The 16,396-nt window shown below is 37.3% G+C and overlaps 1 protein-coding gene across 1 annotated transcript in view; it reads right to left on the bottom strand.

Moving 5' to 3' along the window:
• Positions 1–2,281: 2,281 nt before the first annotated feature.
• Positions 2,282–16,396, bottom strand: part of LOC109544857 (LIM/homeobox protein Lhx2) — a gene marked incomplete in the record, with an annotated part of 80,944 nt that continues 66,829 nt past the window's right edge. The window contains 2 exon segments of the mRNA XM_048669053.1: positions 2,282–3,120; positions 10,473–10,687. Coding sequence (XP_048525010.1) covers positions 2,896–3,120; positions 10,473–10,687 — 440 coding nt within the window.

Genomic DNA, 16,396 nt, shown 5'->3' with positions numbered 1-16,396 from the left:
CAACATCAGTGAGGAAATTTGAGTAGTTTTGATCCAGAAAGCGAAATTTGAATGTCAGACACTTAGGTGCAAGATTATGCCAAAATTTCGTGTTTTCCGTCCTGTGTTTGCTCATTTCTCGAAAGCGAAATGAACAAGAACGCTCCTTTTTACATCATTCCAGAGAAAACTAAATTGCCTTTCTAGAAAGTGAACCATCGATAAGAAAATGTTGGCAGTTTTCTCAAAAAAGTCTTGATTTCAATAAGTTTTAGATTTGCGTGTTTTTTTTGAGTTGCAAAATCGACTCAAGCATCATGCTGCTTTTTTCGCAGTTTCTCAGGAACCATTTGAGCCACAGAATTCGTTTTGACATCGTTGGATAGACAATTGAAAAGTCGATTTAGTTATAACAAGATCAGTGAGGAAATTCGAGTAGTTTTGATCCAGAAAGCGAAATTTGAATGTCAGACACTTAGGTGCAAGATTGTGTCAAAAATTTTATGTTTTCCCTCCCGTTCTCGAAAGCGAAATGTTTTATCCAAAAAGTCTTGATTTCAAGACGTTTTAGATTTGCGTGTTTTTTTTTGAGTTGCAAATTCGACTCAAACATGACGCTGCTTTTTTCTCAGTTTCTCCGGAACGATTTGAGCCACAGAATTAGTTTTGGCATCGTTGGATAGAGAATTGAAAATTCGATTCAGTTATAACAACATCAGTGAGTAAATTCGACTAGTTTTGATCCAGAATGCGAAATTTGAATGTCAGACACTTAGGTGCAAGATTATGCCAAATTTTCGTCTTTTCCGTCCCGTTTTTGCTCATTTCTCGGAAGCAAAATGAGCAAGAACGCTCATACTTAAATCATTCCCGAGAGAACTAAATGGCCTTTTTAGAAAGTGCTGCGCCAGTAAGGAAACGTTGGCAGTTTTTTCAAAAAAGTTTTGATTTGAAGAACTTTCAGATTTGCATGTTTTCTTTGTGAGTTGCAAAATCGACTCAAACATGACGCTGCTTTTTGCGAAGTTTCTCAAGCCCCATTTGAGACAAAGAATTCATTTTGGCATCGTTGGAGAATACTGTTCGATAGAAATGTAATTGTTTCAGCATTAGAGACCAACATCATCTATAACGTAGGTATTAAGGATTTAGTTGAAAATGCATTTTTTTAAATTTTGATACCTAAAACCCTATTTGATAGCGCTTTTTGAAGACAAAAAAGACAAAAAACTGTATAGCGAAGATAAAGATAAATATCTTGCGGAATTAAATTTTAAGCCGGGAAACCCGAGCTTTAAACACAACATTAATAGAAATTTATTAAAATAAAACCTTAAGTGATACGCACTTGATCTCGACGGCACTCAAAAGAACTACATACTTTATCACTCCAACAAAAAAACCGATATCTACTTATGGTACCTACCATTTTCTGATTCGTTTGTAAAGGTGTTAAGTCTGAGCCCAAAAAATCAAACACCAAGTCAAACGTATTTGGAAAAATCATCTAAAGAGAACTGGAAATGATAAACTCTTGATTTTTTCAGCAGCTTTGCAGTAGTAAATTTGGCCCTTATCAAATAACTTTCTCATACGTTTTTGAATGTGGACGGTATCAGAATTTCAGTTTTAATTAACACGTCTTTCTCAAAAAGGCACGTCGAAAACGGGTAGAAATATAGTTTAACGGAAATAGACAAAATCTTACACATTTTTGTTGCCTGTTAGAACATTAGCGACATAAAACCCCGTCGGCTAATCACAATTCGCTTGAAACTAACCGTCTTTTTTCCCTATGTAAAGCCATCGACCATAGCAAAACGATGAACATGATTTATTCGTCATCCAAAGCATCGGGTTATATGTTTAGCAATCAACTGCACATTGAAAGGCAAAAATCGAAACAGGTCCCAATTAAACCGTCCCTATTAAATGCGGATAATAAATCACATAAAAGGCTTGACGATATTTATCAATTTTCTACAGGGCCTTAACACAAAACGATATAATTGATACGTCTTGACTCGCCCCAAACTAGCAACATATGTCTGAGCCCAGTTGCTCTAATCTGGCTTACCTCAATTGCGACCCCTCTTTCAACTCCATGACAACCCCTCATGGTGCAGATATAAGGGTGGCTGCACCGGAGTTTCCGGATCCTATAGATATGTCAATTACCAGCTATGTGCCTGTTGTTTGAATTTGCCAATTGTTTCATTTCAATTCATAGTTAACTCGTCTGCCAGTTTCGCAAAATAGTAGCCTGATTTTTTTCAGGCACCCGAAATAAAACACTGCTTAATTAGAATAACTTGTTTTATATTAGGAATATGCTACCATTTTTACAATTCACTTTTTCGAGGTAGCATTTATATTTACCATAAATTAGATTATATACAAAACAGAACTGTACAAAATTTCGGTACGATGCAGAAAGCTGATAATGGGAAAATGCGGGAAATTATTGAATGAAAGTCGAGTTCCTTAGGAAAAAACCGCAACGATTTGGCCATGTATTGGGAAGACAACGCGCACCTTACACTATCATTATTTCACAGATGGTAAAAATCATTTAATCAAATACGAGGAAGACATTGTTTACCTTCGAAGAATACCTTATCTAGTTTAAAACCTACTTACTGTTCATTATTATTATTATTATTATTATTATTATTCTTTTTTTGAGTAGTTAGTTACCTATTAGGAACAATCGTTTTAAATAATTTACCTAGTTCTGCTAGGAGCGACATCAACTTACAATACAAATCGATGATAGCCATCAGTATAAATTAGGACTCTTTTCAGTAAGTCACTTGTAACAAGAGGATTTCTAGCTCTTTTACGAACATTGTTCTTAGTTCAAATGATCACTGCTCCTAGGCGGCCGAAAAACAGCGGAATCCTACATAAAATATCTCAGGAACAATCCAGGCTGGATGGGCTGCCGGCCCCACTGGGCAGCAGGAAAGGGGGGCTATGGGGCGCCATCCCTATGCTGCTCCCCATTGAAGCAGGCCCACCTGGACCTCCATAAATATCCATATCGCTCATGCTTTCAGAGCCTGAACACTTTTCGCCCGACTTTCCTTCCTGTTTCAGCATCATTCGACGCCATTTGGCGCGTGCATTTTGGAACCACACCTGGAACAAGAAGATCATTTTGTTTAGATTCAACTCATCAACTCATGAACCAGGAAAAATTACAACCAAACACAAAATCGTTGTGGAAAATTGCTTCTAAACTACTTTAGCCGAGCAAAAAACCCAACTACTTCTTGTTAACTTATTAGCATGAAAAAAACTCCAAACTGAATCATTTAACGTAAACCAATAATTATTCCGGGCGTCCAAAAGGCTCGAATCAATTCAGTCCACGTAACTAATTCGGGGTTTTCGGCATTTAACGGAAGAAGAGCATTGTATTCCGGCATTATCATTATTTAAATAAATATAAAAATTAATGGAATTAAGCGGAATCTTAACGATACATCAGCTTATCTGAAATGAATCTCGTGTAATTGAGGCTTTAATATGCCCCAGTCTGGTGCGGTTCAAAATAATAAAATGGGCGCATATCGTAAAAACATAATTTGAAAGTTTAACTGGGCATCTCATCTAGAGGATGTAAAGTCAGTAATTTAAAAAAATAACTTGTTAAATAATGTAAATTATTTTAAATTATCATTCATTAAGTTGGGACGCACGGAAGTGTTACGACTTTGGCAAATGTTCTCAGACTCTCGGAAGTTTTCACTGTTTGCTCATTTGTTCCATATTGAATAAACCAAATTAATTTTTAACTCAGGTTTCAGGCGCAAATCAATTGATATTTTTGAAGAAACTCGTGCACTTTTCTTTGATCTCACTTCACGCCGGCTCATACTTAATTTTGCATTTTTTTACCCAGCTCTATTACTTGAATTTTATTCATTCTTTTAGAATTTTATTCCAGTGGAGAACCATCATTTAATTGAAAATAATTAATTCAGCGGATGAATAAAGTTACTAGAAATGAACGAATCAAACAGAGAAAGAGAGTACTAAGTGACAAAAATGAAAAAAGGTTCAGACGGAACCGACCATTAGGAGCGACTTTTTATGCAATAAGTCTGATGATTCGCGACACTATTATACTTTCATTATTTGCAGTAGATTAGCATTTAATGGATTAATTGAAGGCCGACGCAATTACTGCAGATGCGAAATGCATACGCGAAAAGTGTCGGGGATTTTGATGAGTTTTTGAACGCGCTTCAGATAGAGTTTGGTGGCGATGTTCGCCCGATTATGCCGCCCACTATTTCCTAAGTAGATTGAAAATCAATCGAGCCGTCATAGCCGATAAATTTATGACTCAACCAGACCTTAAATCACGGTCGTCGATTTGCCGGTGGCCGTTCGGACCGTGCGTCTCTAACGAGTTCTAAAACAAACGGATACTAAAAGAAAAGAAGACAAAGACTAAAATAAACAATCGCGAACCAGTAAGAGATTTTAATGGCCCCAGTTTTTCGGGCCCAGGGCTTCAGATCGCATTCGGAATCGATCTACCCGGACGACGAATTGTGTTTCACCGTTTATTCTACCAAATTGAAATTGTCGGTTTTTCTACATCAGGATATTGCCAGTTCAACTAATTCGTTTTCTTGGGAAGCGCTTCACCTCGTTTTTTTGGTTTTCCAAGACGAAAATAATCTAACTTGTCATCGTCGATTATTTTGTTGGTTATTCACGATTATAGGTCTCTGGGTCAGTGTCTTTTTGTTTAATTTTTTCACATTTCGCTTCGGGGTCTTTTCAGCTCGCTTTTGAGTTTCCAAACAAGAAAATTACGGAAATTTGTCATCGTATGCTGGTTATTCATGATTTCAAGTCTCTTCGTTCTTTGTTCATCTCTTGTTTTTTAGTAATTTTTTTCACAGTTCGCTTTACAAGCTTTTCAGCTCGCTTTGGGTTCCCGAACATGAAAATAATCAAAGGCCTCCTTAGGCCTCCTTCTCGGTGTCTTTTAGGCGATTCCTTTCCACATTCCTCTTAGAATTTTCTTCAGCTCACTTTTCGGTTTTCAAACAAACAAATAATCAAACTTGCCATCATTCACTTTGCTGGCTATTCCCGATTTCACGCCTCCTTGTCACTGTCTTTTAGTTAAATTTTGTTCACATTTCTCTTCGGAAGCTTTTCAGCTCGCTTTTGGGTTCCCAAATAAAAAAATTAAGGAAACTTTTCATCGTTTACTTTGCCGCTTATTGATAATTTCAGGTGGCTTTGTTCGTGCTTTTTAGTCATTTATTTCACAATTTGCTTGAGACACTTTTCAGCTGCCTTTTGTGGGTTCACGAGCAAGAAAATCATCAAACTTGCCATAGTTTATTTTACTGCTTATTCCCGATTTTAGGCCTCTTTCTCAGTGTCTTTTAATCGAATTTTTTCCACCTTTCTCTTCGAAATCTTTTCAGCTCACTTTTGGGTCTCCAAACGACAAAATTAATAAAACTTGTCATCGTTTATTTTGCTGATTATTCATGATTTTCGGCCTCCTTGTGATTGTCTTTTAGCCTAATTTTTTCACATTTCTCTTCGGAAGCTTTTCAGCTCGCTTTTGGGTTTCTCAATAAGAAAATGAAGGAAACCTGTCATCATTTACTTTGTTGCATATTCATTGTCTGTCTGTTTTTTAGTAAATTTTTTTCACATTTGGCTTTAGAAGCTTTTCAGCTCGCTTTGGGGTTCCCGAGCAAGAAACTCATGAAACTTATCAACATCCACTTTGCTGGTTATTCACGATTTTAGGCTTCTTTGTCAGTGTCTTTTAGCTAGTTTTTTTCACATTTCTCTTCGGAATATCTTGAGCCAACTTTTGGGTTTCCGAACAAAACAATAATCAAACTTGTCATCGTTTCTATGCTGGTTATTCACGATTTGTCTGTCAGTGTATTTTAGTTCATTTTTTTCCACTTGTGTTAACATTTGATTGATCGTATACTTTCGCCATAATTAATCAACAATTTGTTCACTGATGGGTTTCGATGTGAGCAAAATTAAGTGGTGTTTTAATTGGATGATTCTCAACCAAAAGTGAGCGAGCAAAGGGAGGATTTTGTTGCACAACTCTTCAAAACTGAGCAGGAATTACTTTATTATGTTAGGATGTTTGATTGTGTGACTTTTACCTGTTCATGTAGGCTAAAAAATAATGCTAAAATGATTAAGTTGAAAATAGAAAGCAGGAAAAAAGAATCTATGTCAGAAAATTCAAAGGACACAGCAATAAAATAAGCTTAAACTCGACTGGTAAGCGTTGAGGGTTGCTTTTTTCCTCAACTTTCAGGCATTTTGATGCCAATTTTTTGCATAAAAATAAAGTCAAGCAATAGTTATTAGCTTTTAGTAGTGACGCAAAATTTAGATTTTGCAAGAAAACTGCACCAATTACACCGATTTTGAGTCTCCATTTATATTCAAAGCGTTATATAGCGATGAAAAACTTGTTCGTCAATTGTGTAGAATTCGTCGCTCTTAAAAGCCCGGAAAAATCCTTAAGCATCGGAAAATGGCTGAACAAAGTTCATCAGTGCCATAAGGCCCATTTTGCTGGACATTTTCCTTAATAAAACACTGGGAGGTTTTGATTTGACCAGACGATCCAAAGACGGATGAAGTACCAAATGAACAGGTAGACAGATGATGATCCACATACGAAAGATGCGATCGATAATTCCTGCAAGATGGCCAATAAAACGGGGCAATTCCGAACCCAAACGCCATTAAAGCCGGCCGGCAATATCGTAAAGCAACACAATCAATTTTTGTGTCCACAGGAAGATCATTTGGCGTAATCAGAATGCCGAAATATCATAAATCGCATCGCCAATCGATTCGGTTTGTTTCGCCCCAGTTAATGGCATGTTTATTTTAAATAAAGTGTTGGCTTTCGTGTGTGGCGAGGATTTACCAAGCCGAGATCGCTCCCATTCATAAACATGGTTAAATGTTTGTGCTGATGAGGTTCAATGGTTATTAGTTAACACAACAAGATGATTGATGCCGGGATTCAGCTGCGGCTCTGTGAACTAATCGATGAAGTTTTCTTTTGGTGTTTGTAGGTTTAATTAGGCTCAGTAGAAGAATTCGAATGAAATAGTGACCATTCATTTACTCAAGCACAAAACGCACACGATAAAGCCAATATTTTGCGCTTTCATGTTCAAATTGTTGCCATACTATGAATCAAAGTGTTGTGGCAAAGAGCAGCACAGATTAGCCTTCTGGAAATAGCCGTAGCTCTTGATAAATGCCGCGTTTGTCTGGATAAATGTAGCGCTCGCGCGCATCCAGGCTGATATATTATTTCCGAGGGGTTGTTTTTTACAGCCATCCATCTTTCTGAGAGCATGTTTTTGTAATAAACGTCAGATCTGTTCTGGTGCGTTTCGCCGGGCTAAATTTGTTGGGCAATTTGAAAAAGAAGCCCCAATTAGTGATGCGACTTTCGCTTTTTCTCTCCCCATACATCCAAAGGTTATGATTCTATTAGTAGCCGGAGGCAGGCTTTAATAATAGACATCAAAGAGCTATTGTTTAGCTAGTGTTCATGATGGTTCCAGCGTCGAAAGCCTCATTTTACTGGAATGGTCAACGGCTGAAAGTGGCTGAGGCTCAAAAATATGTTTTTTTGCTTTATGCCCAACACTGCTCAGACTAGTACCTACTCATCATTTTTGAGTAATGAAGCATTAATATTTGCAAAAGCTTTGCAGAGATTGGAAATCGAGAGCAGTTAAATCTGGCGAATCAAGAGGCCACAAGGCATTTGCTAATTATTGATTTTGATTCTTTTTCCGTCTGTAGGTATACCCAAAAAGGCTCATTTTATTCACCTTTCTATTGCAAGGGGTTTGTTTGGACCTGTGGATTCTCCTGAGTAAGAAATAATCCGTTTATTATCAAACTTGTTTTGACTTTTTTTCAGATTGAACATGAATAATTGCATTGATTAACTACCGTTAAATTCCCGTTGAAAAATTCTGAATCATAAAAATGACCGCGGTAGATATTGAGAGCAAAGTTGATTGATATTTAGCCCAACGTGAACCCAACTTCAAAACTGAAACAAAAAAATTGCATAACTATTTACGAAAGTGAAGTAAGCTTACTGCTTTGTAGCTCCTAAACAAAAAAGTCTCACATTTTTGAATGCTAACATTTGGGGGTTCGTTTGTTAGATCTTTGGCGATTATCCGTGCTGAATCGGTTGATTAAATTGTTGTCAAGTGAGTGAGAAGCAAGTGAGCGAAATGTTATTACTCAACAAATCGAGTATCGCAAGTGGTTAATTAAAAGTGGTGCGTCCAGCTAATCAGGTGAGTAAAACGTTCTGTTTTGGTCCGAATAAGGTCGGAACTATTAATAACAATAAACCGAATGTGCCGATAATCGTCTTGCGAGAAGCGGCCTCGAGGCGAATGTGCAAGAATTTCTGAGGGCCCATTATCATTTGTTTGGTCGCTTTTGTATGGCCGCGACCATCGGCAAAAAAGTAGAGTGGTAGGTATTCTACCATTGGCCAATGTCCATTGAATTCAATGGTTTTTGTTTGCGACAATTTGCAAAAGATCGAACCCGTCGAACGTGAGAATCGGAGAGGAGTCAGAATGTTATTGTTCCTATAGTCGTTAAATTCTTGTTAAAGTCGATGTTTTTCTTTTGGGATTTTTACGTCTTTGTTCGGAACGATCGCCAATGAACGAAATGGGGGCTCAAATGGACGTCCGAACTGTATGGGAAACCAATGTTTTCATACAGCACTAGACGGTTTATCGAAAATGTCGTGTTTATTTTATTGATCGATATGGAAATTCCCTTGTATATTATTCACAATTTAAGAGTTGGCTTCTTTTATGAGACAGTTGGGTCGACATTTTACGCTCCCCATCTGGAAAATGCGATTCCTCCCCTGCCACCCGGAAGGGAAATAAATCTGAACGTCGTTTCCCCCTAGTCGGTGGCTCCAATTACTCGAGCCAACGACGTGAACCCTCGAAATCCCGAGGGATCTCGCAAAATGAAACGGGAGAATCTTTTTGATGACGTGGGACGATGCCGCCAGTCCTTAGACGCCATTTTTCCTTTTATTCCGACTTTTAAAAGCGGAAAAGAAAACCTTATTTTACTTTATATAGATCGGGAACGTTCAACATGATCCTGCTACTTCGTGCGTGCAAAACAGATTCAGCCCCCTTTCATATGCTCACTCTGGCTGACTTAACACTGGAAACTGGAAACATTTCCTTAATAAGCGCAATGTTTTTTTTTTGGGGTTCTTTTCCTGCTGGTTTAGGTTAATCGGGTTTTGAAACCATCTCCGGCCGAAATCATATGTGTTACTAATTCGATGCAAATTAAGGCTCGCCTTTTATAATAAGTTTGCATTACCTCCTCTGAGCTGATTGATGCATAATCAATCATACTTAATTGCCCAACAATTAATCATTCATTTCTGCTGGCTCGTGGCCGGTTCGCCGAAATTTGCATTTTATATGGCCGACTTGTCGCCGCAACGTGATGGCACAAAAACGATTTGAAAGTGCATCGCGAAAAGCTGTTATTGAGCTTATTGGCTTTAATGCAAATATATGCATCAGCTGGGGGTTTAATTGTGCAATTTCATATGCAGCGTATTTTGGAAAAGCTTCAGGTTTTCGTTCGTCGGACGACACACAGTTGTGTGTTTCGTCAGACATCCTCTCAGAGGTTTCAGGATCTCATATTTTTTATAAACCTCCAGGATTCTTTTGATTTTATGCCACCAATCTAGTTCCTGCCACTTCTTTTCCAAACTTGATTGTTTGCTTCTATTCCTGCAGGTTCAAATTTCTCTATATTCTCTTTTGTGTTGTTGTTTTTACGTATTCAACCATCTGTGATAAAACCTTTGCATTTGTTTTTCCATTTCTTGCACCTTGTCGTTCCAACAATACCTAACACTTCTTTCCCTCCTTCTATCTAAAACATTCTGCTCAAATCAAACACAGGAAGTTCCTTTTATCAACTGGAAATTCACGCTGGAGAAAATGCTACGAAAACAGGAAAATTTCCCATTTTTTGCAGCTTTCTTTCCATCCGGTTCCCTTTAGGTAACCAATCGAGCGCGAGTTTCGCAGCGCTTCCATTCATTACATCATTAGCTTTTCTTCTCTTAGGGGGAATTCCGATTCATCTATCATATAGGAGTTTTTCGCCTACCTAGAGATCCACCAAAGACAAGACTAATTTGTCCGGTGGCAACACAGAACTGTGTCTATTTCCGTTAATTGCTGCAAGCTCGCTGTCCGATGAGAAATGACTGCGAGGTGACTGATTGTCAGCAGGCATTTCCTTTCGGTTTTGTTGCCTGCTTAGATTTAGTATCCCGCCGCATTGAAAACACTTTCAAATCGTTCCATTTGCCACACTTTTCCGTATGCATTTAAAAAAAAATATGACTGTATTACCTGTAAAACTCGTTTAGGTAGGCCAGTCTTTTGGGACAATTGTTTCAGGTCTTTCGCATCCGGATTGTGGTTGATTGCGAAATACGATTTCATCGTTCTGAGCTGATGGTGTTTGAACGAGGTTCGCATTCGCTTCGTTCGTTGGTTCGAACCGTGAAGACCTGGAGCGCCTGGCGACCGGCCAAATGGAATGTCTAAGTAGTCTTGGTTCAAATCTGGAACAATAAAAACACAATTAATGAGCGAAACAACAATATAAACGAACAAATTTTGTAAAGTTCCAACCAGAATTGATTTATAATTATTTATCAGCTCTTGACTCTTGACGGTGCATAAGAAAGCAACTTCCAAAAGAAAGGAAACGAATGAAAGTTGGCGTTAACTTAAAAAAAAAAACAAAAAACTCCCAAACCAGAGTAAAAATATTCAATTTTTAGGGCGCTTAGCAAACGAGTCAATAAACATTCAGGAAAACAATCAAACTAATCTATAAACGTTCCAAATTTTAACGCCTTCCGAACTGTCTGAAAAAGTCTGAAAACAAACAATCAGGAGGTTAAGCAAAGCTTTGGAAACAAATGGGTAACAAGCCAAAATCGAATCTTCTGGGACAATTTATGCCACATGGAAAGAGCGCCAGATAATATCCATACAAGAAATCAATCGAATTCATGAAGGTCCAGATTTCTTAAAGCCTTCCAAGCTCGAGCCTAGAACCAACAGTCAACAGTTGCTCCAAAGCTCAAGAAAATATTTCTAACTTCAAACCACTAAAGTTCGACACAGAACTGTTATTTTTATAGTTTTTGTAGTTAGTTACCAGCTCTGGCTGCCACACATGAGATCATTTGCAAAAAGATATGAAAATTGGCTTTAGGGTGAAATGAAACAGTCAAGCGTTCATGCAAATCTTTGGAAAATTATTCCCAGAAAAAATAATTTTGACATTTTTAGAAACAAACAGCAAAAGCATCCGCAGATATTGAGCAACAAAATAATTTAATCCTGAATCGTGCCTTTCGGGATCGTGATTCCTTCGATTAAAATTCGTCAAATTTTTAACTCCTTCCAAACTGTAGCCTGGAAAGAGTCAAGAGCTCATGCAACGCTTTGGAAAAAATGCATAACTCCAAAACCAGATAACCAATATTTTTTAAATGTTTCGCTAACATCAAAAACATGTCCGGAAATATTTGGGAAAAAACTCATTCGAATACATCGACGCACTGATTTTTGGGAACCTTCCAAACTGGACCCAGAAAACAAACTATCAAGAGTTCGTGCAAAATCACGCAAATCTGCAACCAGACGCACGCAGAATCAATAAGGTTCAAAGCGGATTTGTTTTTTTATAGCTTTATTTAGTTAGCAATAAATTCTGGATGGTGCTGGTTCATGCAAAGCTTGAGAAACTTATGCCCAAATCGCAAATCAGAACAAAACAAAAAATCCTTTTGGAAATTTCGAGCGCATGTCAAAAGCGCCAATAAATATTTAGACGAAAAATTGAGCAAATCCATAGACGCGTTTTTAAAACCGTTCAAACTCGAGCTTGACAACAAACAGTTAAGACTTACTTACGAAAAAATGTCTAACTCCCAAACAAGATGAATGTTTTTGAAATTTGTATGTCGCATTGAAAATGCATAGGGAAATATTCGGAAAAATAATCAAAAAAATCCATCAGCACATAATTTTTTAAAACGGTCCAAACGCGAGGCTGAAAACGAACAATCAATATTTAATGCAAAGCTTTTGAAAAAAATGTCTAACTCCTAAGCAAGGCAACGGGTTCTTTCGAAATTTGTAGGTCGGATAGGAAAAAGCTTACGAAATATTCCCACAGAGAAACAATAAAAGTCCTGAACGTGCAAATTTTTTAAACCCTTCCAAACTCGAGCCTGAAAACAAACAGTTAAAAGTTCCGGAACAACTCTGAAAAAATATTTCGCACTCAAAAATCCAGACAAATTAAATTGTTTTTTTACAATTTTCAGCACATAGCAGAGCATTTGAAAATATTCAGAAACGCACTCAATGGAATGAACCAAAGGAAGTGAAACCAAACGCTAGTTACGAAATAGTGCGAAGCTCTAGAAAAAGTTTATTTTTAAGTCCCATCAGTTTGCAATTTTCTTGGCACATCCAGCGAGCGTTTAGTAAAAATTTTGCCGAATTGCTTCAATTTTGATTATTAGCAAGTGCTGAATGTACCCATAAAATCAGAGATAGCTTCAGATCTTTTTTATGTTGTTTCGAATAGTCGATCTACTCCCTTTTCACTCAACTCAGCTCATTCTTCATCAACCCAATTCGATCCTTTGATTCTTTTCTTCATTGCCATAAGTCACTATTGCTGAAAATCAGTGAGCCCTTCATTCCATTATACTATGTTTTGAAGCGTTGTCGACCCACATACGGCTAAATATAAACAAGTTTTGAAAACATTCACGCATATTTTGATAACAATCATAATTCCTGATAATAGATTGTGGTTGGTAGTCGGTTTCGGTTACACGTTTGAAAAGGTTTGTTGTGAAGCTCGATGCGAAATATCTGCCACGCGTCCCTTGGGAAAGCCGCTCAACCACAATTAAAGATCGGTATCTATTGAAAGAGTGGCTAAAATGGACTTGATGAGAATATGGGGTTGTTACATGGGAAAAGTTATGTAAACAGCTTATGGATTAGGGGTTTGTCCTGGAAAGAGTTCCGCTAAATTCCAGCGAATAGTAAAACTCCTCCGCGCCTGAAGTAGTAAAGTTTCAATAGCGATATAATCTAATCTAGCCAATCGGGCGATAGGAAAAAATCCGGTCGATTGGAACTAGTTTTTGTGTAATCAAGTTCGAGTTAGCATAAATTTTACTGCACTCTTAAACTCGAGTTATGCATAAAATTACTGGAAGGTTTCGTTTATTTGCTTTCAGCTGTTCCTCCTTGGAGAGCCATTAAATTCAAGTTTTTCATCAGGCTTTCCTTACTTCCTTAACTGTTCAATTTTCATCTTTTCTTGATTACTCATCTACTGATCTTTGCTTGAGCAATTTGTTTCCTGTGGTCTTTATCACTCCTTTTGCTTTCGAGAAAATGTCAACATAAAATCTTCACTCACATTTTATATGCATCCTTTATGATTCACTCAACGTGAATATTTTATTCGGACACTAACGGCAATGTTCACACCTTCAACTTTTCAGCAGTGATGTGTGAAATTGCCCCATAATAAAAAGCCACAAAAACAACATAAAAAACCATCTAACAATACATTTTGTGTGTTAATAACTATATAGCTTTACATAAATGCGCCCCGTTGTAGCTGCAGGGTAATAAACTAAGAGGATGAGGGTTAAACCTACAAAGGGTCGGACAAAAGCACCTAAAGCTTTTTTAGAGCTGGGTTTATTTCAGGGGACTGGTTTGTAAATTGTGGCACAAAAAAAGATTGATTGAATACGTTGCTAATAATTCAAAGCGCAAGAATGTGGGAGAAAATTGCGATTAGAAAGTTTGCTTCAAAATAAGGAAAAAAACGCGATAAAACTACAGGGACATTTTTTCCAGAAAACAAGGTTTTTATTGGGTGCAGTTGGACGAAAAGTAATAAAACGTCTGCCGTAAAATTCATAAACATACCGTTCTGAGCTTGATTTTTATTGTTGCCGATGACTACGCAGCTGAGCAATATTTTATTCTTTCGGCTATTAAAAACAGTGGCCAACTCCCAGATTGGAATCCGTCCAAAACAAAAATTGAAAAGTTTGAAAAATCGTCCCAAACCTCTTCATTCCCGTTCGCTGAAGCTGGATGATTAATTTAATTTAATGGCCAGCGTATAAAGCCACAATTACCACCCGCTAATTTCAGCTCGAGGTAGAATCTTTCAACGACCGCAGAACTTAAATAAATCTTCCAGCCAAAATCAACTGGTTAATAACCCATAATCAGCTTGCGGTTTCTGACCTTTTTGCTGTCGTCTACTTTACCTAATGTGTTAAGATTATTGGTGGTTTTCAAGAAAAGCCGCCCGCAGGTATTTCTTCGAGATTAATTGCGTCTTTCTCTCTGCGTGAACTGTTCGAATTTTGCCACGAAAATTACTGCTATTAATATTTTTGGCAAATGTTTGGTGATTTCATCTCGATCATATTTCATCAAAAAATCAATCAATATATAAACGCACCGGTTTTTGAAAAACCGTCCAAGCTTGAGCCTGTGGAGAAAAAAGCCTTGCAAACAAAACTTCGAACTATGAAGGCTTTCACGGCCGGTCAGATTACATTTAGGAATGTTTTCCGGGACCGGCAAAACATTCCTAAATGTAAAACTTCGAACTCTCAAGTGAGACTGCGGATCAATTTGCAATTTTTGCAGGACATAGAGAGAGTCTTCCGAAATTTTTGGGATAAATATTAGTTGAATCATTGACAGGACTGATTTCTGAAATGCTTCAAAACTCAAGCCTGAAGAAAAACAGTCAGCGGTTCATGCAAAGATTTTTAAAGAAAATCTAACTCCCAAACCAGAAAACGCATCCTTTTTAAAAACTTCGAAAGTATAGAGAACGCGTCCGAGAATATTCAGGAATAAAATAAATCAAATCCATCAGCCAACTGATTTTTGAAACCATCCAAACTCAACGCTGAAAACAAACAGTGAAGAGCCTTCGTGCAAAGCCTTCAAAAACACAATTCCCTCGTCAGACAAGGAATCATTTGAAATATTTTTCTATACAACATAGAAAGTGCGGCAAAAATATTAGGAACAAAAATACATACATAAACATTTTATGAACAGTCGAGAGTTCGTGGATGTTCAAAAATTGTTCTGACTTCGAACCGAGATATCAATTCTTGAAGCACATAGACCGAGTGTTTGAAAATGTTCTTAAAAAATATTAGTCGAATTCGTAAAGGTACTGATTGTTTAAATCCTTCGAACCACAAACCTGAAAAGAAAAGCGTTGAAAAAAATGTCTAACTTCCAAACCAGATAACGCGTTTTCTGAAATTTCTAAAGGACGTAGAAAAAGCATCAGAAAATCAGTCGAATCCATAAGCATCTGGTTAACCTTCCAATCTCGAGCCTAAAAACAGAAAGTCAAGAGTTCGTGCAAAGATGTGAAAAGTCTTACTCCCAAACTAGACCGAAAATCCTTTAGAAAGTTTTCGCGCACATAAAATTAGCCATATCGAAAATTCAGAAAAAAAAATGAATCACCTCCATGAACATACTGATTTCCTTTCTCGATTCTTGACTTGATTCTTCAAAAGTTGAAAAAAAACTTCCACACCAGAATAGAATGAATATCCAGGAATGTTTGCGAAAAAAAAATTGCATCTTTGCTGACTCTCAATGTGGACGCTCAAAAATGACTTAGTCGACTTTTAACCGAAGACTTATTCCTTACTCTGGACTTTAAAACTTTACATTTGGATGTTAAGGAGCTTCTTGAATAGCAAACAATCCAATGAGCGCAAAAACACGGTAGTGAAATTTTGACTTTTGAGCGAAAATTTCATAAGGAGGGAGGGTTGATTTTTTCGTAAAATATAAAATCTCTCCAAATTTCTCGAATTTTATATCATTTTCAAGGGAACGATGCCAGGAATGCTAAAAGGCCTTTAAAAAACATATTGCACTGTTCAGATCGGAAATAATCAACATTTTCTGTTCATTTTGAGTCGGTTTTGAGCGGTCACGATCTTCGACAAAAAAACCACGCAAATCTAAAACTTCTTGAATTCAAGCATTTTTTGAGAAAACTGCCAACATTTACTCTATCGATGGTTCACTTTCTAAAAAGGCCAGTTATTTCTCTCTAGAATAATGTACAAATTAGCGTTCTTGCTCATTTTGCCTCCGAGAAATGAGCAAAAACGGGACGGAAAACATGAAATTTTGGCATAATCTTGCACCTAAGT

This window comes from Dendroctonus ponderosae, unplaced genomic scaffold, assembly GCF_020466585.1.
Source record: "Dendroctonus ponderosae isolate FM_Combo_2020 unplaced genomic scaffold, Dpon_F_20191213v2 Dpon_F_20191213_8, whole genome shotgun sequence".
Classification (NCBI taxonomy): domain Eukaryota; kingdom Metazoa; phylum Arthropoda; class Insecta; order Coleoptera; family Curculionidae; genus Dendroctonus; species Dendroctonus ponderosae.
This window is presented reverse-complemented; position numbering and strand designations above follow the sequence as displayed.